This window comes from Mobula hypostoma, chromosome 14 (assembly GCF_963921235.1).
Source record: "Mobula hypostoma chromosome 14, sMobHyp1.1, whole genome shotgun sequence".
Taxonomy (NCBI): domain Eukaryota; kingdom Metazoa; phylum Chordata; class Chondrichthyes; order Myliobatiformes; family Myliobatidae; genus Mobula; species Mobula hypostoma.
Window position 1 is genome coordinate 76132585 of NC_086110.1, and position 22484 is coordinate 76155068.

At 47.8% G+C, this 22484-nt stretch overlaps 1 protein-coding gene across 1 annotated transcript in view; it reads right to left on the bottom strand.

Moving 5' to 3' along the window:
• The window catches only part of wtip (WT1 interacting protein), a 49674-nt gene extending 27190 nt beyond the window's left edge, over positions 1-22484 (bottom strand). The window contains exon 1 of the mRNA XM_063067256.1: positions 20706-22484. Coding sequence (XP_062923326.1) covers positions 20706-22113 — 1408 coding nt within the window. The 5' untranslated portion in view covers positions 22114-22484. The remainder of the gene's footprint in view (positions 1-20705) is intronic.

The following is a 22484-nucleotide window of genomic DNA, read 5'->3' on the forward strand; positions in this document are numbered from 1 at the left end:
GTTTTCGGTTGCTTACAAGGAGACAAATGTCAAGGTTGTAAATAGTATACATACTTTGATAATAAATGGACTTGGAACTTTGTTTTGCTCAGGCTTGGAGATGCCTGAAACAGCTGGGAGTGAAAATGAATGATTTCACTACTTCAAAGAAGAATTTGAATGTATCGACAATCATCCTGAACGTTACAATGAAAATAAAGTTTTGGGAGAATCTATCGTTGACAACTCAGTATGAAGACAGTCCATTACATGCATTATGTTTCTGTGCTAATTTTGTTTGTTTACAGTCAAAAGGACACAGTGTACACTGAATTAATTCCTCTATCAATAACTATTAACCAATATTGTTTTATAGTACTATAGTAGGATCAGCCGTGTTCTAATTTGTTCTGTATTTCATTTAAATACATAATTTGTTACCCAGTTATACTGTCTTCTTTAATACCTTCTTAACCATTTCCATGAAACCGGCTAATTAGGTCAGCTGTTTAACTGGGCTAAAACGTACTGGTCGTTGTGTCCCAATTAAACAGAATCCACTGTAATATAAACAGGTACACTGCAGTCAGCATGGACCTGATGGGCCGAAGGGCCTGATTCAGTGCTGTACAGATAAAGAGTCGCAAACATACATCGATGATCAATGCAGTCCGAGGCTGCGCTGGGGGCAGTCCAGTCGTGTCACCACGTCTCCACTGCCAACATAGCATGCTCACAACTTACTCAACGAAACAAGTACATCTTTGGAATGTGGGAGGAAACTGGACCATGCAGAGGAAACCCACGCAGCCACGTAGAGAACCTTACAGACAGCGGCCGGTCACTGCATTACCATGAAGCCCTGTATCGGAGTGTGCAAACGGTTTCAGCAGCCAGGGTTACTCCGAGAATGAGTGACACAACAACACAATTCATCAACACTATGAGTAGCCGCGTGTCAACGCCTCTGAGAATCTACCCTGAGCACAACCTACCGATGCAGCTACAAAGCAGGCACAACAGCGGCTATATTTCAAACCGCTTTCTTGCTTGTCACCAAAGACTCTAGCAAATTGTATCATGGACAGCATTCAGACTGGCTGCATCACTGCACAGGATCAGAAAAAGCTGCAGGAAGTTGTAAACTCAGCCAGCTCCCTCACGGGTACCAGCCTCCCCAGCAGTGAGGACATCTTCAAAAGGAGATGCCCCAAAAAGACAGCATCCATCAGTAAGGATGATGGATCCTCATCACCCAAGGCATGCCCTCTTCTCATTGCTACCATCAGGGAGGAGGTACAGGAGCCTGAAGACACACACTCCGCATTTCAGGAACAGCTTCTCCCCCTCGGCCAGCACGTTTCTGAACAGACAATGAACCCATGAACACTACCTCAGTACTTTTTTTCATCTTATTGCACTACATACATTTAAAAAATACATTCCTTTTAATTTTGTTTTTTATTATGTGCTGTAATGTACTTCTGGCGCAGAACAACAAATTTAATGACATATGCCAATGATATTAAGCCTGATTGTGATAGCACAGGGAGACTGTTCAGCTCAAGCACATGGTGCTGATCCCAGAGAAAGACCATAAGATACAGAAGTAGGCCATTCAGCCCATCGAGCCTGCTCCACCATTCAATCATGGACCAATCCAATTCTTCCAGTCATCCCCCACTCCCCTGCCTTCTCCCCATACCCTTTGGTGTCCTGCCTAATCAAGAACCTATCTCTCTCAGCCTTAAATACACCCATTGACTTGGCCTCCACAGCCGCTCGTGGCAACAAATTCCACAGATTTCCCACCCTCTGACTAAAGTAATTTCTTGGCATCTCAGTTCTAAATGGACGTCCTTCAATCATGAAGTCGTGCCCTCTCGTCCTAGACTCCTCTACCATGGGAAATAACTTTGCCATATCTAATCTGTTCAGGCCTTCTAATATTCAGAATGTTTCTATTAAATCCCCCCTCATTCTCCTGAACTCCAGGGAATATAGCCCAAGAGCTGCCAAACGTTCCTCATACTGTAACCCTTTCATTCCTGGAAACATTCTCGTGAATCTTCTCTGAACCCTCTCCAATGTCAGTATATCCTTTCTAAAACAAGGAGCCCCAATCTGCACATGTGTGGTCTCACGAGTGCCTTATACAGCCTCAATATCACATCGCTGCTCTTATATTCTATACCTCTAAAAATGAATACCAACACTACATTCACTTTCTTCACAACCAACTCATCCTGGAGGTTAACTTTTAGGGTATCCTTGCACAAGGACTCCGAAGTTCCTTCGCATCTCTGCATTTTGAATTCTTTCCAGTCTGTCCGTTTATTTCTTCCACCAAAGTGCATGACTGTACACTTTCCAACATTGTATTTCATTTGCCACTTCTTTGCCCATTCCACTAAACTGTCCAAGTCTCTCTGCAGACTCCCTGTTTACTCAACACTACCCGCCCCTCCACCTATCTTTGTATCATTGGCAAATTTAGCCACAAATCCATTAATCCCATAGTCCAAATCATTGAAATACATCGTAAAAAGCAGCGGTCTCAACACTGACCCCCGTGGAACTCCACTGGTGACTGGCAGCCAGTCAGAATAGGATTCCTTTATTCACACTCTGTTCTCTGCCGACCAGCCAATGTTCCACCCAGTCAGTCTGTTCCTGCCCAACTCCTTCCCGAATCTATTTTATTTGAAGCACCTGACTTGCTGCTACAAAAAACTCTTGTGCTTTCCCACATCACATTCCAGGTGATCGTTCAACAAAAAAAAATCCGCACCCCCTCCCCCTGGCTCCGTGCCCAATGGCCCAAATCCACATTCCCAGCTCCGTGCCCACCGGCCCAAATCCCCACCCCCGGCTTCTGCCCACCGGCCCAAATCCACATTCCCAGCTCCGTGCCCACCGGCCCAAATCCCCACCCCCGGCTCCCGCCCACCGGCCCAAATCCACATTCCCAGCTCCGTGCCCACCGGCCCAAATCCCCACCCCCGGCTCCCGCCCACCGGCCCAAATCCACATTCCCAGCTCTGTGCCCACCAGCCCAAATCCCCACCCCCGGCTCCATGCCCACCGGCCCAAATCCCCACCCCCGGCTCCGTGCCCACCGGCCTGAATCCACATCTTCTAGCACTATTCGTACCGGCCCAAATCCCGCCAGCACAGTCCCCCACCGGCCTAAATCTGCATCCTCCAGGCTCCCACAATGGAGTGCTGCCTCACCATCTCCCCACCCATCCAGTCCCTTCCACATCACCTCCTCAGCCCCACGGGTGAAGGGAGACCAGGAAGTTGGGGTCTGACACCCTGGCCAGGGAAAGGGTCTGTGCTGTTACAGGGAGATTTTCATCGGCGAAAGCATGGACCACAGACCCAAACAAAGCGCGACTCAGAGCTGTGGGAGTTTATAGAAAACTTTGCTTTCATGCATGTCAGCTTTGCCAGGAATTCTCACGGACTGAAGCTCTCCCGAGGGACTGGGGTGGGAAGAGTTTGCATTCCTTCCCACAGAGCATGGTGAAATCTCTCCCTCAGTGCTCCACAAAGACCACGGGGTTGATAACACTTCATATGATCCACTGCTGATGTGTACACAGTCTCTCCATACACTTCCACTTCACTTGAGACCATTCAGTCCATCGAGTATGTACTAACTCAAAGCAACTGGCCGGCCAACCCAATCCAATTCAGTTCTCCTGAAACTATTTATTTTCTCTTTATTTAGAGATACGGTGTGGAACAAGCCCAACACCCACTAACTTAACCCTTGCCTGATCAGAGGACAATTTACAATCACCGATTAACCTGGTACCCAGTAGTCCGGGTTGAAATGAGAGCGTCCGGAGGCTGGGGAAGGATGAAATCTATTCAGTCACGGGGGAACACACAAACCACATGGACAGCTCCAGAGGTCAGGAGTGAAACTGGGTCGGGCTGTTGATGCACCATCCATGCCCACCTTAACAGTAGGACATTATTAATCAGACGACCCAGTGAGCGCCCTGAACTCAATCAGCACCAGCTGAGGAGGTTGACTCTGCACATCTACATTTACAACGCGTCGTGGAGAGCATCTCAAAAAGCTGCATCATTGCATGGTACACAAACTGCAAAGCAGCACAGAGGAAGGCTCTGCAACTGGTGGTCAAAACTGCCCAACACCTCACCGGCACCAGCTTACCCGCCACCGAGGATAGGTAGGCAGAAAGGAGCTGGAAAAGGGCCAGTAACATCATGAGGGATCCCACCCACCCTGCTCATGGACTGTTTGTCCCACTCCCATCAGGGAGGAGGCTACGTAGCATCCACACCAGGACCACCAGACTCAAAAACAGTTACTTTCCCCAAACAGTAAGGTTGATCAACACCTCCACCCACTGACCCACCCCTCCACACCCCCAACCACCACTACTTTATCATTTCCTGTCAGTCACCTTATGGACAGACACTCCTGTGCCTAGTGTCACTTTATGGACATACAATCAATGTATATAAGCTACCATGTACATTCAGATTTAGTATGTTTATTATTATTATATTCTTTATGTTTTTCTGAGCTGCAGGGATCTGGAGTAACAATTATTCTGTTCCCCTTTATATTTGCACACAGGAAATGACAATCAACAATTTTGAATCAATCTCCACACTCCAGCTCTGCTGCCACAAAACTATTCCCTAACTCAACACTGACGAGCGAGGAAGGAGGTCAGCAGAACCCAGGTGAAGATTTTTGCATCTTTATTAGCAAAGGGAAATGAATAAATATTAACCAAGTTTAAAACTTCAGAGATACAGCATGTATCATCTGGCCCAACAAGCCCAAACCACTCATGTGATCAATAAACCTACCAACAGGTACATCTTTGGAATGTGGGAGGAAACCTACGCGGTCAAAGAGACAAAAAAGACCCTGATGGGAATTGCATACATTTCTCCGAACAGTAGCCAGGATGTGAGATGTATGTTACAACAGAAGACAGAAAATACATGCCAAAAGGGCAAAGTTACAATCGTCACAAGGGATTTCAGTATGCAGGAAGATTGGAAAAATCAGGTTGGTGCTGGATCCCAAGAGAGGGAATTTGCAGAATATCTACGAGATGGCTTTTTAGAGCAGCTCATGGTTGAGCCCACTAGGGGATCAGCTATTCTGGATTGGGTGTTGTGCAATGAACCAAAATTGATTAGAGAGCTTCAGATAAAGAGACCCTTAGCAAGTGGTGATCATAGTGTGATAGAATTCACCTTTAAATTTGAGAAGATGATAAAGTCAGAGTATCAGTATTACAGTGGAATAAACTGAATTACAGGTGCATGAAAGGAGCTGGTCGAAACTGATTGGACGAGGATATTAGCAGGGTTGACGGGAGAACAGCAGTGGCTGGTGATTACGGGGCAAATTCGGAAGGCGTAGGAAGGACACATCCCAAAGATAAAGAGGTATTCTAAAGGGAGGACGAGTCAACTGCGGCTGACAAGGGAAGCCAAAGACAGCATAAAGGCAAAGGGGAGGGCATATAACATTGCAAAAATTAATGGGAAGTTAGAAGATTGGGAAGCTACCAACAAAAAACAACTAAAGAATCCACCAGGAGAGGGAAGATGAAATACGAAGGCAAGCTCTCCAACAACATCAAAAAGGATACCAAGTGTTTTCTCAGATCTATAAAGAGTAAACGAAAGGCAAAAGTGGGTATCAGATCACTGGAAAATGACGCCAGAGAGGCAGTAATGAGCAATAAGGAAATTGCAGACGAACTTAAGTATCTTGTGTAAGTCTTCACTGCCGAAAACACAGTGTGCCAGAAGATTGAGTGTCGGGGTCAGAAGTGAGTGTAGTTGCTAAGGAGAAGGTGCTTGAGAAGCTGAGCGTGGAGGCAACACCTGGACCACGTGGACTACAACCCAGGGTTCTAAAGAGGGTAGCTGAACAGACTGTGGAGGAATTAGTAGTGATCTTTCAAGAATAACTAAATTCTGGATTGATTCCGGAAGACTGGAAAATTGCAAATGTCACTCCACTCTTCAAGAAAGGAGAGAGGCAGAAGAAAGGAAATTATGGGCAAGTTAGGCTGACCTCAGTAGTTGGGAAGATGCTGGAATAGATTGTTAAGGCTGTTTCCGGGGTACTTGGAGGCATATGACAGAACAGGCCAAAGTCAGCATGGTTTCTCTAAGAGGAAAGTCTTTAAGGAATTTCTGCAGGTGGAAGAGACAAAGGAGAGTCAGTGGATGTTGTTTACTTGGAATTTCAGAAGGTCTTTGACAAGGTGCATGATTAGATTATGAGGACACACAGTCCTCTTTCATTGTCATTTAGTAATGCATGCATTAAGAAATGCCTCGTCCCTGTGCCGAAGACGCCGCGCCCCAGCGGCCTCAATGAATGACTACAGACCGGTGGTATTGACCTCCCACATCATGAAGACCCTGGAGAGACTTGTTCTGGAGCTGCTCCGGCCTATGGTCAGGCCACACTTAGATCCCCTCCAGTTCGCCTACCAGCCCCGACTAGAAGTTGAGGAGGCCATTGTCTTCCTGCTGAACAGTGTCTACGCCCACCTGGACAAGCCGGCAAGCACTGTGAGGGTCATGTTTTTTGACTTCTCCAGTGCGTTCAACACCATCCGCCCGGCTCTGCTGGGGGAGAAGCTGACAGTGATGCAGGTGGATGCTTTCCTGGTATCATGGATTCTTGATTACCTGGCTGGCAGACCACAGTACGTATGCTTGCAACACTGTGTGTCCGACAGAGTGATCAGCAGCACTGGGGCTCCACAGGGGACTGTCTTGACTCCCTTTTTCTTCACCATTTACACCTCGGACTTCAATTACTGCACAGAGTCTTGTCATCTTCAGAAGTTTTCGGATGACTCTGCCATAGTTGGATGCATCAGCAAGGGAGATGAGGCTGAGTACAGGGCTACGGTAGGAAACTTTGTCACATGGTGTGAGCAGAATTATCTGCAGCTTAATGTGAAAAAGACTAAGGAGCTGGTGGTAGACCTGAGGAGAGCTAAGGTACCGGTGACCCCTGTTTCCATCCAGGGGGTCAGTGTGGACATGGTGGAGGATTACAAATACCTGGGGATACGAATTAACAATAAACTGGACTGGTCAAAGAACACTGAGGCTGTCTACAAGAAGGGTCAGAGCCGTCTCTATTTCCTGAGGGGACTGAGGTCCTTTAGCATCTGCCGGACGATGCTGAGGATGTTCTACGAGTCTGTGGTGGCCAGTGCGATCATGTTTGCTGTTGTGTGCTGGGGCAGCAGGCTGAGGGTGGCAGACACCAACAGAATCAACAAACTCATTCGTAAGGCCAGTGATGTTGTGGGGATGGAACTGGATTCTCTCACGATGGTGTCTGAAAAGAGGATGCTGTCTAAGTTGCATGCCATCTTGGACAATGTCTCCCATCCACTACATAATGTACTGGGTGGGCACAGGAGTACACTCAGCCAGAGACTCATTCCACCGAGATACGGCACTGAGCATCATAGGAAGTCATTCCTGCCTGTGGCCATCAAACTTTACAACTCCTCCCTTGGAGGGTCAGACACCCTGAGCCAATAGGCTGGTCCTGGACTTATTTCATAATTTACTGGCATAATTTACATATTACTATTTAACTATTTATGGTTCTATTACTATTTATTATTTATGGAGCAACTGTAACGAAAACCAATTTCCCCCGGGATCAATAAAGTATGACTATGACTAAATGATAGAATGTTCACATAATTATAACATATAGTTACAACAGTGCAAGCAATACCATAACTTGATGAAGAACAGGCCATGGGCACGGTAAAAAAAAGTTCAAAGTCTCTCGCAAGTCCCACATCTCACGCAGATGGGAGAAGGAAGAAAACTCTTCCTGCCATGCCCGACCACAGTCCGACTGTCGTCTGAAAACTCCTAGCCTCCGACCAGCCCTCCGACACTGAGCACCATCTCTGCCAAGCACTTCGACCCCAGCCCCGGCCGCCAGCAGCAGGCAAAGCCGAGGATTTTGGGGCCTTCCCTCCGGAGATTCTCAATCGCACAGTAGCAGCGGCAGCGAACCAGGCATTTCAGAAATTACTCCAGATGTTCCTCCGTGCTTCTCACGGCTGTTTCCATCAAACAAATACGATATCATTTCACCAGAGAGCTGCGCGCGTTGCCATCTTCTCCTCCCGCATGAGGCTGCAGAACCAGGAAACCAGCATGGATAAAAGACTGGCTGACCAGCAGGAAACAAAGAGTGAGAGTTGTCTGGTTGGCTGCTGGTGATCAGTGGTTTTCTACGAGGGTTGGTGTTAGGACCGCTTCTCTTTACGTTATATGTCAATGACTTGCATGATGAAGTGATGGCTTTGTGGCTGTTTGCAGGGAACTCTATGTTCATGCACTTTGGTAAATGGAATGAAGGAGTGGACGATTTTCTAAATGGGGAGAAAATTCAACAACTAGAGGAGCAAAGGGACTTGCACAGGACTCCGTAAAGGTCAACTTGCAGGTTGACTCAGTGGTTAGGAAGGGAAATTCGCATTTATTTCCAGAGGCCGTATTGAGAACAGTTTTGGGGGAATCCCTAATCTAAGAAAAGATATGCTGACGTTACAGACAGTCCAGATGAGATTCATGACAATGACTCCAGGGAATGAAGGGGTTAACACGAGGAGCATTTGATGGCTCTAGGCCTGTACTCTCTGCAATCTCATTGAAACCTATCAAATATTGAAAGGCCTAGATAGAGTGGATGTGGAGAGTATGTTTCCTATAGTGGGGGAGTCTAGGACCAGAGCACACAGCCTCAGAATAGAGGGACACCCATTCAGAACAGAGATGAGGAGGAATTTCTTAAGCCAGAGGGTGATGAATCTGTGGAAGGGACGCACTCAAAAGATTTAGCAGCCGCTACTTCCCCTCTATTAGATTTCTAAATGGTCCATGAACCCATGAAAACCAGCTCACTATTATGTTCTCTTTTCTGCATTTTTATACATATTCTGTTGTAATTTACAGTAATTTTTGCACTATTTTTACATACTCCTGCTGTAATTTACAGTAACTTTACGTCTTGCACTGTTCTGTTGCCAGTTTCAAGTTCCTAGGTGTGAACATCACCAATAATCTGCCCTGATCCAGTCATATCGACACCATAACTTCGACTTCCTCCTGAGGCTAAAGAAATTTGGCGTGTCCCCTTTGACCCTCACCAATTTTTAATTGAAAGTGTCCTATTCAGATACATCACAGATTGAGACAGCAACTGTTCTGCATGTGAAGTGGACATAAGTCAGCACATCATGGGAACCTGCCTCCCCTCCAAAGACTCTGTACACTTCTCGCCCCCTCAGTAAAGCAGCCAGCATAATCAAAGACCTCACCTACCCCAGACATCCTCCCATGAGGCAGAGGATACAAAAGCTGATATCATGAACCACCAAGAGCAAGGACAGCTTCTACTCTGCTGTTCAGACGACTGAACAGTTCCCAAGTACTCCTGACCTCACACCTTACTGTCAACCAGCACACTCCCTACTGCTGTGGTACTTTGTTCTCCGTTTTGTTATTCTTTCATCTGTATGGACGGTATGGACAGTTTTCCCTGCATCTCAGTGCATGTGACAGTAATAAACCATTAGACCAAGCTGATTTTGGATCCCATTTGCCAACACCATTCTCCTGCCTTCACCCCATAACCTTCGATGCTCCGACTAATCAGGAACCCAGCAACAGAGCTTTGACCAGCAGCCAATCGGGACACTGGAAGTTTGGACTGTAGGGACTTTCAATCAGGTCCACTACCGGACGGACACGAGGCAGGAGCGGATCGCAGCAGCGTAATAGAGCTTTGACCAGCATCAACTGGCAGTTGGGATTAATTAGTAAGAGCTAATAATATATAAGTTTGCTAATGACACAACAATTGTAGGCCCTATCTTGGGTAATGATGAGTTTGAGTACAGAGAGGAAATTAAGCACCTGGTGGCATGGTGTGAAGACAATAACCTATCCCTCAACGTCAGCCAGACGAAGGAATTAGTTGTTGACTTCAGAAGGAGTAGCGGACCGCACAACCCAATTTACATCGGTGGTGCGCAAGTGGAACAGGTCAAAAGCTTTAAGTTCCTCGGGGTCAATATCACAAATGACCTGACTTGGTCCAGCCAAGCAGAGCTCACTGCCAAGAAGTCCCACCAGCGCCTTTACTTCCTGAGAAAACTAAAGAAATCTGACCTGTCCCCTAAAACCCTCACTAGTTTTTATAGATGCACCATAGAAAGCATTCTTCTAGGGTGCATCACAACCTGGTACGGAAGTTGTCCTGTCCAGGACCGAAAGAAGCTGCAGAAGATCGTGAACATGGCACAGCACATCACAGAAACCAATCTCCCGTCCTTGGACTCACTTTACACCGCATGCTGTCGGCGCAGTGCTGCCAGGATAATCAAGGACACGACCCACCCAGCCAACACACTTTTCATCCCTCTTCCCTCTGGGAGAAGGTTCAAGAGCTTGAAGACTCGTACGGCCAGATTTGGGAACAGCTTCTTTCCAACTGTGATAAGACTGCTGAACGGATCCTGACCCGGATCTGGGCCGTACCCTCCAAATATCTGGACCTGCCTCTCGGTTTTTTTTTTTGCACGATCTCACTTCCCATTTTTTATTTTCTATTTATGATTTATAATTTAAATTTTTAATATTTACTAATTTTTACTATTTTTAATATTTGTAATCCAGGGAGCGGGAAGTGCAGAATCAAATATCGCTGTGATGATTGTACACTCTAGTATCAATTGTTTGGCGACAATAAAGTAATTCAAGGAAGGCAGGGTCAACCACAGCGGCCGTCGCCTGGCTGTACGTAGAGTGGTGATCTTAAGGCTTCACTCAGGGAAAGAAAAGCTCAATTCCTTTCTTTCTCTTTTTTTTATATCTGCTCGGCTAAGACGGTAGAAATGACAGGCAGGATAGTTGAATGCTCCTCTCGCGGGATGTGGGCAGACAGGGAGATCTCCAGTATCCCTGACCACTACAACTGTGAGAAGTGCATCCAGCTGCAGCTTCTAACAAGCTGTATTAAGGAGATGGAGCTGGAACTGGATGAACTCTGGATCATTCGGGAAGCTGAAGGGGTGATGGAGGACAAATAAAGAGGTAGTTACACCCAAAGTGCAGGACACAGGAAACTGGGTGACAGTCAGGAAGGGGAAAGAGGTTAAGGAGCCAGTGCAGGATACCCCTGTGGCCATCCCCCTCCACAACAGGTATATCAGTTGGATACTGTTTTTTGGGGAGGGTGGGTGGGGGGAGGTTGACCTAACAGAGGGAAGTTACTGGAATAAAGTATACTGTGGTCGGGTCTATGGCACTCTGTGACTCAGACAGGAAGGCGGGTGGGGTGGAGAAGAGGCACACTGTGGTGATGGGGGATTTGTTAGTTAGGGGGACGGAAAGGAGGTTCTGTGGACGAGAACAAGATTCCCAGATGGCAAGTTGCCTCCTGGGTGCCTGGGTCCGGGACATCTCAGATTGAGTCCTCAGCATTCTTAAGTGGGATGGTGAACAGCCAGAAAGTCATGGTCCACGTAGGGTGACATGGGTAGGGTGAGCGACAAAGTACTGTGTAGGGAATTTGACATCATCAGCACATTCAAGGCTCTTCGACCCACAATACCGTGCTGACCGTATAATCTACTCGAGAGACTGCTTAGAATTTCCCTCCCACATAACCCTCTATTTTTCTAAGCTCCATATACCTGCCCAAGAATCTCTTAAAAAGCCCTATTATGTCCGCCTCTACCACTTTTGCTGGCAGTGCATTCCACACTCTGTACAAAAAACTTACCTCTATTTTTCCAAGCACATTAAAACTGTACCCTCTCGTGCTAGCCATTTCAGCCCTGGGAAAAAGCCTCTGACTAACCACATGATCAATGTCTCTCATCATCTTGTACACCTCTATCAGGTCACCTCTCACCCTCAATCTTTCCAAGGAGAAAAGGCCGAGTTCACTCAACCTATTCTCCCCAATCCAGGCAACATCCTTGTAAATCTCCTCTGCACTCTCTCCATAGTATCCACATTCCTGTAGTGAGGCAACCAGAACGGAAAAGGAAACTGGAACACTGGGAGAAACGCTGCACGTACAAACTCCTGACCGGTGGCGACAGAATTGAGGCCCGAGCCTCGAGCTACAATAGTGCTGTGCTGACCGCTACATGCTGTGACGCTCAGTTAAAGAGCAGGAACGCCAGCACTGTTTTCTCAGGACCGCTACCCATGCCATGTGCCAGTGAGGCCAGAGCTAGGAAAATTATACAGTTTAATACATGGCTAAAGAGTTGGTGTAGGAGGGAAGATGGGACCTGCACAGAAAGAACGGTTTGCACCTGAACTGGAGGGGAACTAATATCCTAGTGGGAAGGTTTGTAAAGCAGCAGAGTGGGTTTTAAACTAGAGTTGCAGGGGGATGGGAACTAGAGTGCCAGAACAATTAGTGGAGAGGTTGTGGATGCAAGTATCAAAGTTAGGAATTAAAAGGTTGAGCATGGTGCGACAAAATCAAAAAGAGTGAACGCAGGATTTTAGGTGATGTAACTGATAGCGTGCAGTACATGAAATAAGGTAGATGAACTTTCAGCACAGTTGCAGGTATGATGGGAGTTTAATGTCCAAGGATACAGATGGTTTCAAAAGCACAGGCAGGAAGGCAAGGAACTGGCATTGCTCTGCTGGTAAAATATGAAATCAAATCATTAGAAAGAAGAGTCATAGGGTCAGAAGCTGTTGAACCATTATGGATAGAGCTAAGGAACTGCAAGGGTAAAAAGACCCTGATGGGAGTTGTATACAGACTCCCAAACAATAGCAAGGATACTGCCTACAAATTACAACAGGATTCTTTTCTCGATTAGATGTTGTGCGATGAACCAGAATTGATTAGAGAATTTACGGTAAAAGAACCTTTTGGGGAAAGTGATCATAATATGATCACTTCACCCTGAAACTTGAGAAGCTAAAGTCCAGTATTACAGTGGAGTAAAGGGAATTACAGAGGCATGAGAGAGTTGGCCAGAATTGATTGGTTAAAAAAACACTGGCAAGGATGTGGTCTACAATAGAAATATAGAAAACCTACAGCACAATACAGGCCCTTCGGCCCACAAAGTTGTGCCGAACATGTCCCTACCTTAGAAATTACTAGGCTTACCTATAGCCCTCTATTTTTCTAAGCTCCATGTACCTATGCAAAAGTCTCTTAAAAGACCCTATCGTATCCGCCTCCACCACTGTTGCCGGCAGCCCATTCCATGCACTCACCACTCTCTGAGTAAAAAAAATGTACCCCTGACATCTCCTCTGTACCTACTCCCCAGCACCTTAAACCTGTGCCCTCTTAAGCTCCTTCCTATTAGCCTTATAATCTTCTAGATCTCTAACATTACCTAGCTCTCGTAAAGGAGATAGAATTGTGATCACTATCTCCAAAATGCTCTCCCACTGAGAGATCTGACACCTGACCAGGTTCATTTCCCAATACCAGATCAAGTACAGCCTCTCCTCTTGTAGGTTTATCTACATATTGTGTCAAGAAACCTTCCTGAACACACCTAACAAACTCCACCCCATCTAAACCCCTTGCTCTAGAGAGATGCCAATCGATATTTGGGAAATTAAAATCTCCCATCACGACAACTGTTATTACTACACCTTTCCAGGATCTGTCTCCCTATCTGCTCCTTGAAATCCCTGTTACTATTAGGCAGCCTATATAAAACACCCAGTAAAGTTATTGACCCCTTCCTGTTCCTAACCTCCACCCACAGAGACTCTGTAGACAATCCCTCCATGGAGTAACCCTTTTCTGCAGCCGTGACACCATCTCTGATCAACAGTGCCACACCCCCATCTCTTTTGCCTCCCTCCCTGTCCTTTGTAAAACATCTGAAACCCGGCACTTGAAGTAACCATTCCTGTCCCTGAGCCATCCAAGTCTCTGTAATGGCCACCACATCATATCTCTAAGTACTGATCCACGCTCTAAGCTTATCCGCTTTGTTCACAACATTCCTTGTGTTAAAATAGACGCATCTCAACCCTTCGGTCTGAGCGCGTCCCTTCTCTATCACCTGCCTATCCTCCCTCTCGCACTGTCTACAAGCTTTCTCTATTTGTGAGCCCTCCTCTTCCCCAGTCTCTTCAGTTCGGTTCCCACCCCCCAACAATTCGAGTTTTAACTCTCCCCAGTAGCCTTAGCAAACAAATTACAATGGGAGATAGAAAATGCATGCCAAAAGGGCAACTTTACAACCATCATGGTGCTCTTCAATATGCAGGTAGATTGGGAAAATTAAGTTGGGATATGGACGGACACGGACACACACCAAAGAGGAAGCAGTATTCTAAAGGAAAGATGTCACAACCGTGGCTAACAAGAGAAGTCAAAGCCAGGGTAAAAGCCAAAGGCAGGGCATATAATAGAGCAAAAAATTAGTGGGAAGTTGGAGGATTGGGAAACTGTTAAAAACCAACAGAAGGCAACTAAAAAAGTCATTAAGGAAAAGATAGAATACAAAAAAAGTAAGCTAGCCAATAATATTAAGCAAGTTATTATCTGCAAACTTGGCAACAAACCCATCTATTCCATCACTTAAATCAATGATATACAGCATAAAAAGCAGTCCCAACACCAAGCCCTGCAAAACACCACTAGTCACTAGAAAAGGATCCTTTTATTCCCAATTGCTGCTTCCACCCAATCAGCCAATGCTCTAATCATGCCAGTAACTTTCCTGTAATACCACAGTCCATTTTAAATAGCCTCATGTGTTTCCCGCCAATACAAGTCAGGTGTGCGCGCCTACCTCACAATCTCACTCCCGACCAGTCTCGCAATGGTTTTGGCAAAGTGTGGATGCGCGACCTTGTGCTCTTAAACTTTTGTTGGTTTTACTTACGGTGCAGTGATTTTGTGTTCAAAATATTTAACTATGCCTCCTAAGCATCCGATGTCATGTCCTGCGCCATCAGCCGAGCGGCAGAGAACCTCTTTAACACTTGAAAATAAGTTGGAAATTATAAACAGCTCGGCATCAGCTGAGGGTAACACAGCTCTGGGACGCTACCTTCGCATAACTGTGAAAACGCATTTAATGAGGATAGGGTGTACAAAGTCCTACTACCGGAAACAGAATCTTGCCTTTAAAGTTTTTTTTTGCTTGACAATGCGCCAGCCCATCCTAAGCATTTGGACAGCATTCATCATAACGTAACAGTGGCCCACTAGTCACAGTTATGCGACGAACCTATTTCCACCAACGTCTCCTTGTATGCACCCAAAGCTCACATAACAGTGCATTTCCTGCCGCCTAACACAACATTGCTGATTCAACCACTCGACCAAGGTGTGATCCACATTCAAGGTGTACGCATTTTTTTTTTACGGTGAACCATCTCTCAGATGCTGCAAGCAACAGACGATTTTGAAAATCCCGGGAGTTTACCAACGATGAGGGAATGGTGGAATTCAGAACACTTGACACAAATGGCGATGAACATGGACACAAATTTAGAATGGAGTCAGCATTTCAGTTGTTCCCTGCTGTCAACCCTTCTTCCCGACAAGCAAATTTATGCTGAAAAGCAAAATGCTGCCAAGCAAACAACCCTCATCACTTTCTTCAAATCGGTGGCATCTCCTGCTGCCGGCAGTACTGAGAGTTCTGTGAGTCTTCCTTCACCCCTTGCTGTGCTTGACATGATCCTGACGAACACAACCATCCAACTTATCCATGAAAAGCTGCCCAACACCACAACAATCACTCATCTCCCGGAGCAATCACACCGGCCACTGTTGGTGAATACTGTACACCCTGATATGTTAACTTTCTATGATTTATTACATTGAATATTAGCTTAAATTGATGAAATATAATACAAATGTTGTCTTGTGGTACTGCTTTTGTGTCGTATTGGTATGAAAATGTGAATAAATTACAGATAAAACATATTTAAGAAGCCCTCTGGAACGCATCCCTATTTACTCCATTTAAATATTCACATTATGCGTCCACTGCGAGGAACGTATCCCCCACATATAACAAGGATAGAGCGTAAAGCGCTTGTGATACCCCACTTGGAGTACTGAGAGCAAGTTTGGGTTTGGACCCTCATCTTAAAAAGGATTGAATGGTTTGTCAAATGAAGAGTGTTTGATGGCTCTAGGACTGTATTCACTAGAACTCAGAAGAATGAGGGGTGACCTCATTGAAACCTATCAAATGGTGAAAGGCCTTGATAGAGTGGATGTGGAGAGGATGTTTCCTATGGTGGGAGAGTCTAAGACCAGAGGACACAGCCTCAGAATAGAGGGCCATCATTTTAGAATGGAGATGAGGAGGAATTTCTTTAGCCAGAGGGTGGTGAATCTGTGGAATTCTTTGCCACAGACGGCTGTGGAGGCCAAGTCATTGGGTATATTTAAAGCAAAGGTTGATACATTCATGATTGATCAGGCATGACGGGATACAGGGAGAAGGCAGGAAACTGGGGCTAAGAAAAAATTGGATCTGCCGTGATGAAATAGCGGAGCAGACTCGATGGGCCAAATGGCCTTATTCTGCTCCTATATCTTATGGTCTTAAATTTACCCAAAGTCTATGTGGATTACATCACTGCCCTTAGCACATTATGGATTTTCCAGAGGTAGTTATCAGACCGACCCTTCTGCAGTAAACTGATGCTTACCATCTTTGACTAATTCCAGCCTTTCGAAGTGCAGATTAATACTGATCCAATAATTCTTTCTGTAATCTCCACACCACCAGGCCTGCAGTTACCTGGCATTTCCCCACTGCCTCTCTGAATTAAATTCTGCCATCACCCAGTACCTTTTGTGGCCTGTAACAAAGATTTTAGCACCTCCTTCAGACCCCAATGATCTCCTCCCTTGCCTGGAGATTTATCCATCCATCCGCTAAGGCATCCAGTGCACTTTCTGTAGCAACACAACACACAAAATGCTGAGGAACTCAGCAACCATGGAGCTGACGTTCCAGGCTCTCCCCACTGTTGAGCACATTCACAAGAAGCCCTGCCACAAGAGAAGCATCTGTCAAAGATCCCCACCACCCAGCCGTGCTCTCCTCTCACTACTATTGACGGGCAGGGGGTACAGGGGTCTTTCGGTCCCACACCACCAGTTTCAGAAACAGCTATTACCCTTTAACCATCCATCTCCTGAACCAGCATGGATAACTGCACTCATCACAACACTGAACTAAGTAATAATAAATAAATAAATAACAGCTGCAAAAAAAATAGCAAACTCAGCCACCTCCATCATAGCCTTCTCACCATCGAGGACACCTTCCACAGACGATGCCTCAAAACGGCAGCATCAGTCATTAAGTACCCCCTTCATGTCCTCTTCTCATTGCTACCATCAGGGAGGAGGTACAGGAGCCTGAAGACCCTCACTCAAAGTTTCAGTAAGTTTCTTTCCCTTGACCATCAGATTTCTGACACTCTGTGTTTTCCTTTTTTTCCCACACTACTCAAAATTATATATACGCACACTTCTAAATGTAATTAATTTTTTAAATTATTTATTGCAACATACTGCTGTCACAAAACAATAAATTTCACGACAAATGCCGGTGATATTAAACCTGATTCAAATACATACAGAACCCCAAGGTAGATGTTCAGATATTCCCCACAGTGGGATAATCTTCAGCACTTGCCCCTCTGCTATCTGATTTCTGAATGGACGATGAACACTAATGTTTACTCTTGCTTCTTTTTGTGCTGTACTGCTGCAGGAAAACAATAATTATCCGACGTAAGGCAGTGATTTAACCAACTTTGATAATCGATCCTCAGTCTAACCTGCTGGGCTCCTGTTTCGGCTGAACGACACCTGCCTATATCTCAACAAGCTCCCTGACCTCAGCCCAGCACGGGTTAAACCCTCACCCAAAGGACAGCAGAGTGTACACATCCGAGGGCCTGCAGTCAGAACAGGCCAACCAGACCATGGAACCTCAGGCCAAGCCGGCTAGGAAGGGGACAATAGTCTTACACACAAGCTTGCCCACTGTCTGTCTGGTCAGGAGATAACTATTAATGTTAATTGTCACATGTACATTGAAATATACAATTGTGTCAACGACCAACACAATCCAAGGATGTGCCGCATGCTTCTGGTGCCAACACAGCACGCCCACAACTCGAGCACCCGGAGGAAACCCATGCGGTCACGGGGAGAACGTGCAAACTCCTCAAAGACAGCAGCAGGAATTGAAGCCAGATTGCTGACATTGCAAACAATTACACTAACCACTACACTATGCCGTTCTTAAGGGAGGGTTGGGAAGCAACATCACCTTGCCAATTGGAGGACACCAGAAAGTCCACGTCACAAAGAACAGTTGCACTGCCCACTGCCCAGCACGCTACCATCCAAACAGGGAGGCACTAAAGTACTCACACGTCTCCCTCTCTCCCATTTGTGACATTTACTGCAGACGGAGAGCCTGGACATTGTTGAGGATCCCTACTGCAGTCTCTTTGACTCACTACCATCAGGAAGGAGGTACAGGAGCATCAGGACTAGGACTGTCAGACTGGGGAGCAGCTTCTTCCCTCAGGCTGTGACTAACGCATACCCTGCCACCACTGGGCTCTCGTCACTAGGACAGCGAGATGTTTATCATTTACCTGTGCTGCACACTACGTGCATTTTGAAATATACTTTATGAACTTATTTATGGTAATATTTTGTTCTATGTGCTGTGTGCGATACACGTTTCCCCTCAAAACTAAACAGTACATTTCAAGATCTGGGCCTCAATATCACCTTGTGAAACTGGATCCTGGATTTCCTCACTTGTAGTCCCCAGTCAGTCCAAACCGGCAAAAACATCTCCTCCACAACTCCGTCAGCACCACAGGGATCCCCTGATCTACTCACTTTACACCTGCGGCTAAGTCCAGCTCCAACACCATATAGGAGTTTGCTGATGACACAACCGTTGTTACCTGTATCAAAGGTGGTGATGAATCAGGAGGCAGACTGAAAACTTGGCTGAGTGGTGTAACAACAACAACCTCTCACTCACTGTCAATAAGACCAAGGAACTGGTTGTAGGCTTCAGGAGAGGGAAACCAGAGGTCCATGAGCCAGTAATCATCGGAGGTGGAGAGGACCAGTAACTTTAAATACCTGGGTGTCACTATCTCAGAGGACCCATCATATAAACATGATGGCGAAGAAAGCGTGACAGAGCATCTACTTCCTCAGGAATCTGTGGAGATTCAGCACGTCATCAAACAACCTCGGCCAAGTGTGTTGGGGAAAATGTGATGACTGGTTGTACCATGGCCTGGTATGGGAACACCAATGCCTTTGAGTGGATTCAGCCCAGTACATCGAGTAAAGTCCTCCCAACTATTGAGAATATCTACATGAAGTGTTACCGTAGGAAAGCAGCCCCCATCAAAGATCCCCACCACCCAGGCCAGGCTCTTCTCTCACTGCTGTCATCAGGTAGAAAGTACAGGAGCCTCAGGACTCACACCACCAGGTTCAAGAACAGTTACTGATAGTCAGAGGACTTTTCCCAGGGCTGAAATGGCTAGCATGAGAGGGTATAGCTTTAAGGTGCTTGCAAGGAGGTACAGAGGAGATGTTAGGGGTAAGAATTTTTTTTTATACAGAGAGTGGTGAGTGTTTGAAATGGGCTGGCGGTGGTGGAGGCGGAAACGATAGGGTCTTTTAAGAGACAGGTACATGGTGCTTAGGGAAGCAGAAGGTTATGGGTAAAGCCTAGGTAGTTCTAAGGACAGGACATGTTCGGCACAGCTTTGTGCTGTAGGTTTTCTATGTTTCTACCCATCAGGCTCTTGAAGACAAGGGGATAACTACACTCATTTAAGGATTCTGACCTTGTTATTTATTACTATTTATTTCTTATCTGCATTTGCACAGTTTGTTTAGTTTCTGACGTTCACAGTTACTGTTCTACAGATTTGCCAAGTATGCCACAGAAAAAGAATCTCGGGGTTGCTTGTGGTAACATGTATGTACTCCGATAATAAACTTTACTTCGACTTCGATACGCTTTGTGGGTGCCCTATGGCCTGGAGGAACGTTGTTTCATTTGACAATAAATTTCAACTCCTCTGACACCTCCACACTTCCACTAACTGGACAGCAGCCCACAGGCTGACATTATGTGTTCCCTCCGAAGGCCACTTCGTCAAATGCAGCCCCATCACAAACTGAGCCGGGAACACACAATGAACCCAACTGCTACAAATCACAAACATTTCCCCCACTGGTACCGTACCCCGGTGTTACACAGTGACAGACCCGTCCCCACCGGTACCGTACCCCGGTGTTACACAGTGACAGACCCGTCCCCACCGGTGCTGCATCCAGGTGTCACAGAGTGACAGACCCGTCCCCACCAGTACTGCACCCCGGTGTCGTACAGTGACTCACATCTTCCCCTCTATACCAAAGAAGCCGGCTGCCGCCGCTGTGTCCCTGACCCAGGGGACAGAGGACCCGGCGTTAGCAGAGTTAGTTACCGCGCTGCCCTCCGTATCCCCGGTGTCTGGTTGCGACTGGTATAGGTCTAGGTAGCGGCTCCGGGAGCCTCGGGGCCCGGTCAGTGCGAGGAGGAGAGAGCCGGGACAAGGCACCTTACCGAAATACTCTTTCTTAACGTGCAGCTCCAGTTCCTTCTCCAGCTCCCGGGTGAGCGCCTCCAGCCGCTTCTCGGCCTGGCTCGGCCCGCTGTCCCGGCCCGGCGTCACCTGGTACGGCAGCCGCACCTTGTGCGCCGCCGGCGGCCCCTTGCCCGGGCTGTAGCCGTACGGGTGTAGAGTGACGGCCGCCGCCTCCGTCGGCGCCCGCTGTTGGCAGCACGGATCGCCGGCGCAGGCCGGCTGGCTCTCCAGCCCCGGGTAACTTTCCTCCGGGAGGCCGGCGCTCAGCAGCGACGAGCGCGGCGACGACGGCAGCTGAAGGTCGCCGTAGGCGGCGCTGAGGGAGCCGCGGGAGCTCTGGCTGGAAATACTGCTGCGGGCGCTCGGGCCCTGCCCCGGCCCGCCACCCTCGGCATCGGCCTGCGCGAAGCGGGAGTCGGAGTAGCTGGAGCGCGGGCTGACGTGCCTCTGGTCGTACCCCATGCTGATGCCGCTGGTCCGGTTGCTGCTCGGCCTGCTGCTGCCGCCGCCGCCGCCCTCGTTGAGGCTGGCGCGGGGGCTCGAGTGCTTGCTGGTGTCGCTGGCTGTGCTGGCGTAACTGGAGCGGGAGCTCAGGCCGCCGCCGCCCTCATACTGGATCAGGCTAGCCCGGGGGCTTGAGTACTTGTCCTGGGCCGTGCCTCCCACCACCAGACTGGAACGGGGGCTCGGGTAGAGGCTGGAGCGGGGGCTCGGATGCTTGCCGTGTTCCTGAGTGGAGTTGGAGGAAGAGGACGAGGCGAGGCTGGAGCGGGGGCTGGTGGCGCCGAGCCGCGCGTCCGGGGGCTGCCCGGGGACCGATACATTGTTGCAACGTCCCGCCGATACATTGTTGCTCCTGGCAGCCGATACATTGTTACCTCTGCCGGCCGGCGCACAGGCAGGGGGATACGCCGCGTAACCTCCCTGCCGACCGCACGCCTGGCCTGGCTCGTAGACCAGCCCGCCGCCGCCGCCGCCGCTGTACCTGCGGCTGTCGGCGTTGTTGTAACCGAAGGCTGCCGGAACTCCGTGCCCCTTGAAGTAACAGCTCACCGGGTCGGGCTCGCCCGCCAGCTGCGGCTCCGGGCCGCAGCGATTGCCATTCGCTCCCCTGGGCGCCGTGGAGAGTTTGCAGGAAGTGCCTAGACCTCGGTCTTGAAGGTGCGGATCGGTCGCTGACCCGTTCATCCTGCTCGCCGCCTCCAGGACGTGGTGCTGGTGCCCCGGGATCATCTGCAGCAAGAAGGCCCGCTTTGTTTCCTCCAGACTGGGGCTGCCCAGCAGCTCCCTCCGTGCGCCGTAAAGCCCATCGTTGGGCGCCTCATACAGGGAAAGGTCTTGAAGAAAAGTCGCCTGCACGGCTACGTCTTCCTCGTATTTAGACATAATTTGCAGCGTCCATCAAATCTAACCTTTAGGAAACTGCGGGCAAACTCCAAGAAAAAAGTAGCAAAGCCGGGGTTTAAAACATAATCTTCCGAAAATCGCAGAGCACCATCCAGCTTCGCTTTGTTCTGTAATTCATTATTTATTTTATAAAGCGTGCTTCGACCGTCCATCTCTCTTTCTCTCCCACATGCCGCATTTTATTCTTTGCATTTGAATTTTACAAAAAACAAACATTCTTTCTCTTTCTCCTCCCCCTTATAAACTCCCCTTCAGTCAGTTTGAGCCGGGCCGCAGCACCGAGCGGAATGGCGCGCACGGCGGAGGCGAGTTGCGACTTCCAAGCGAACGTGCAACAATCTGCGGAGAAA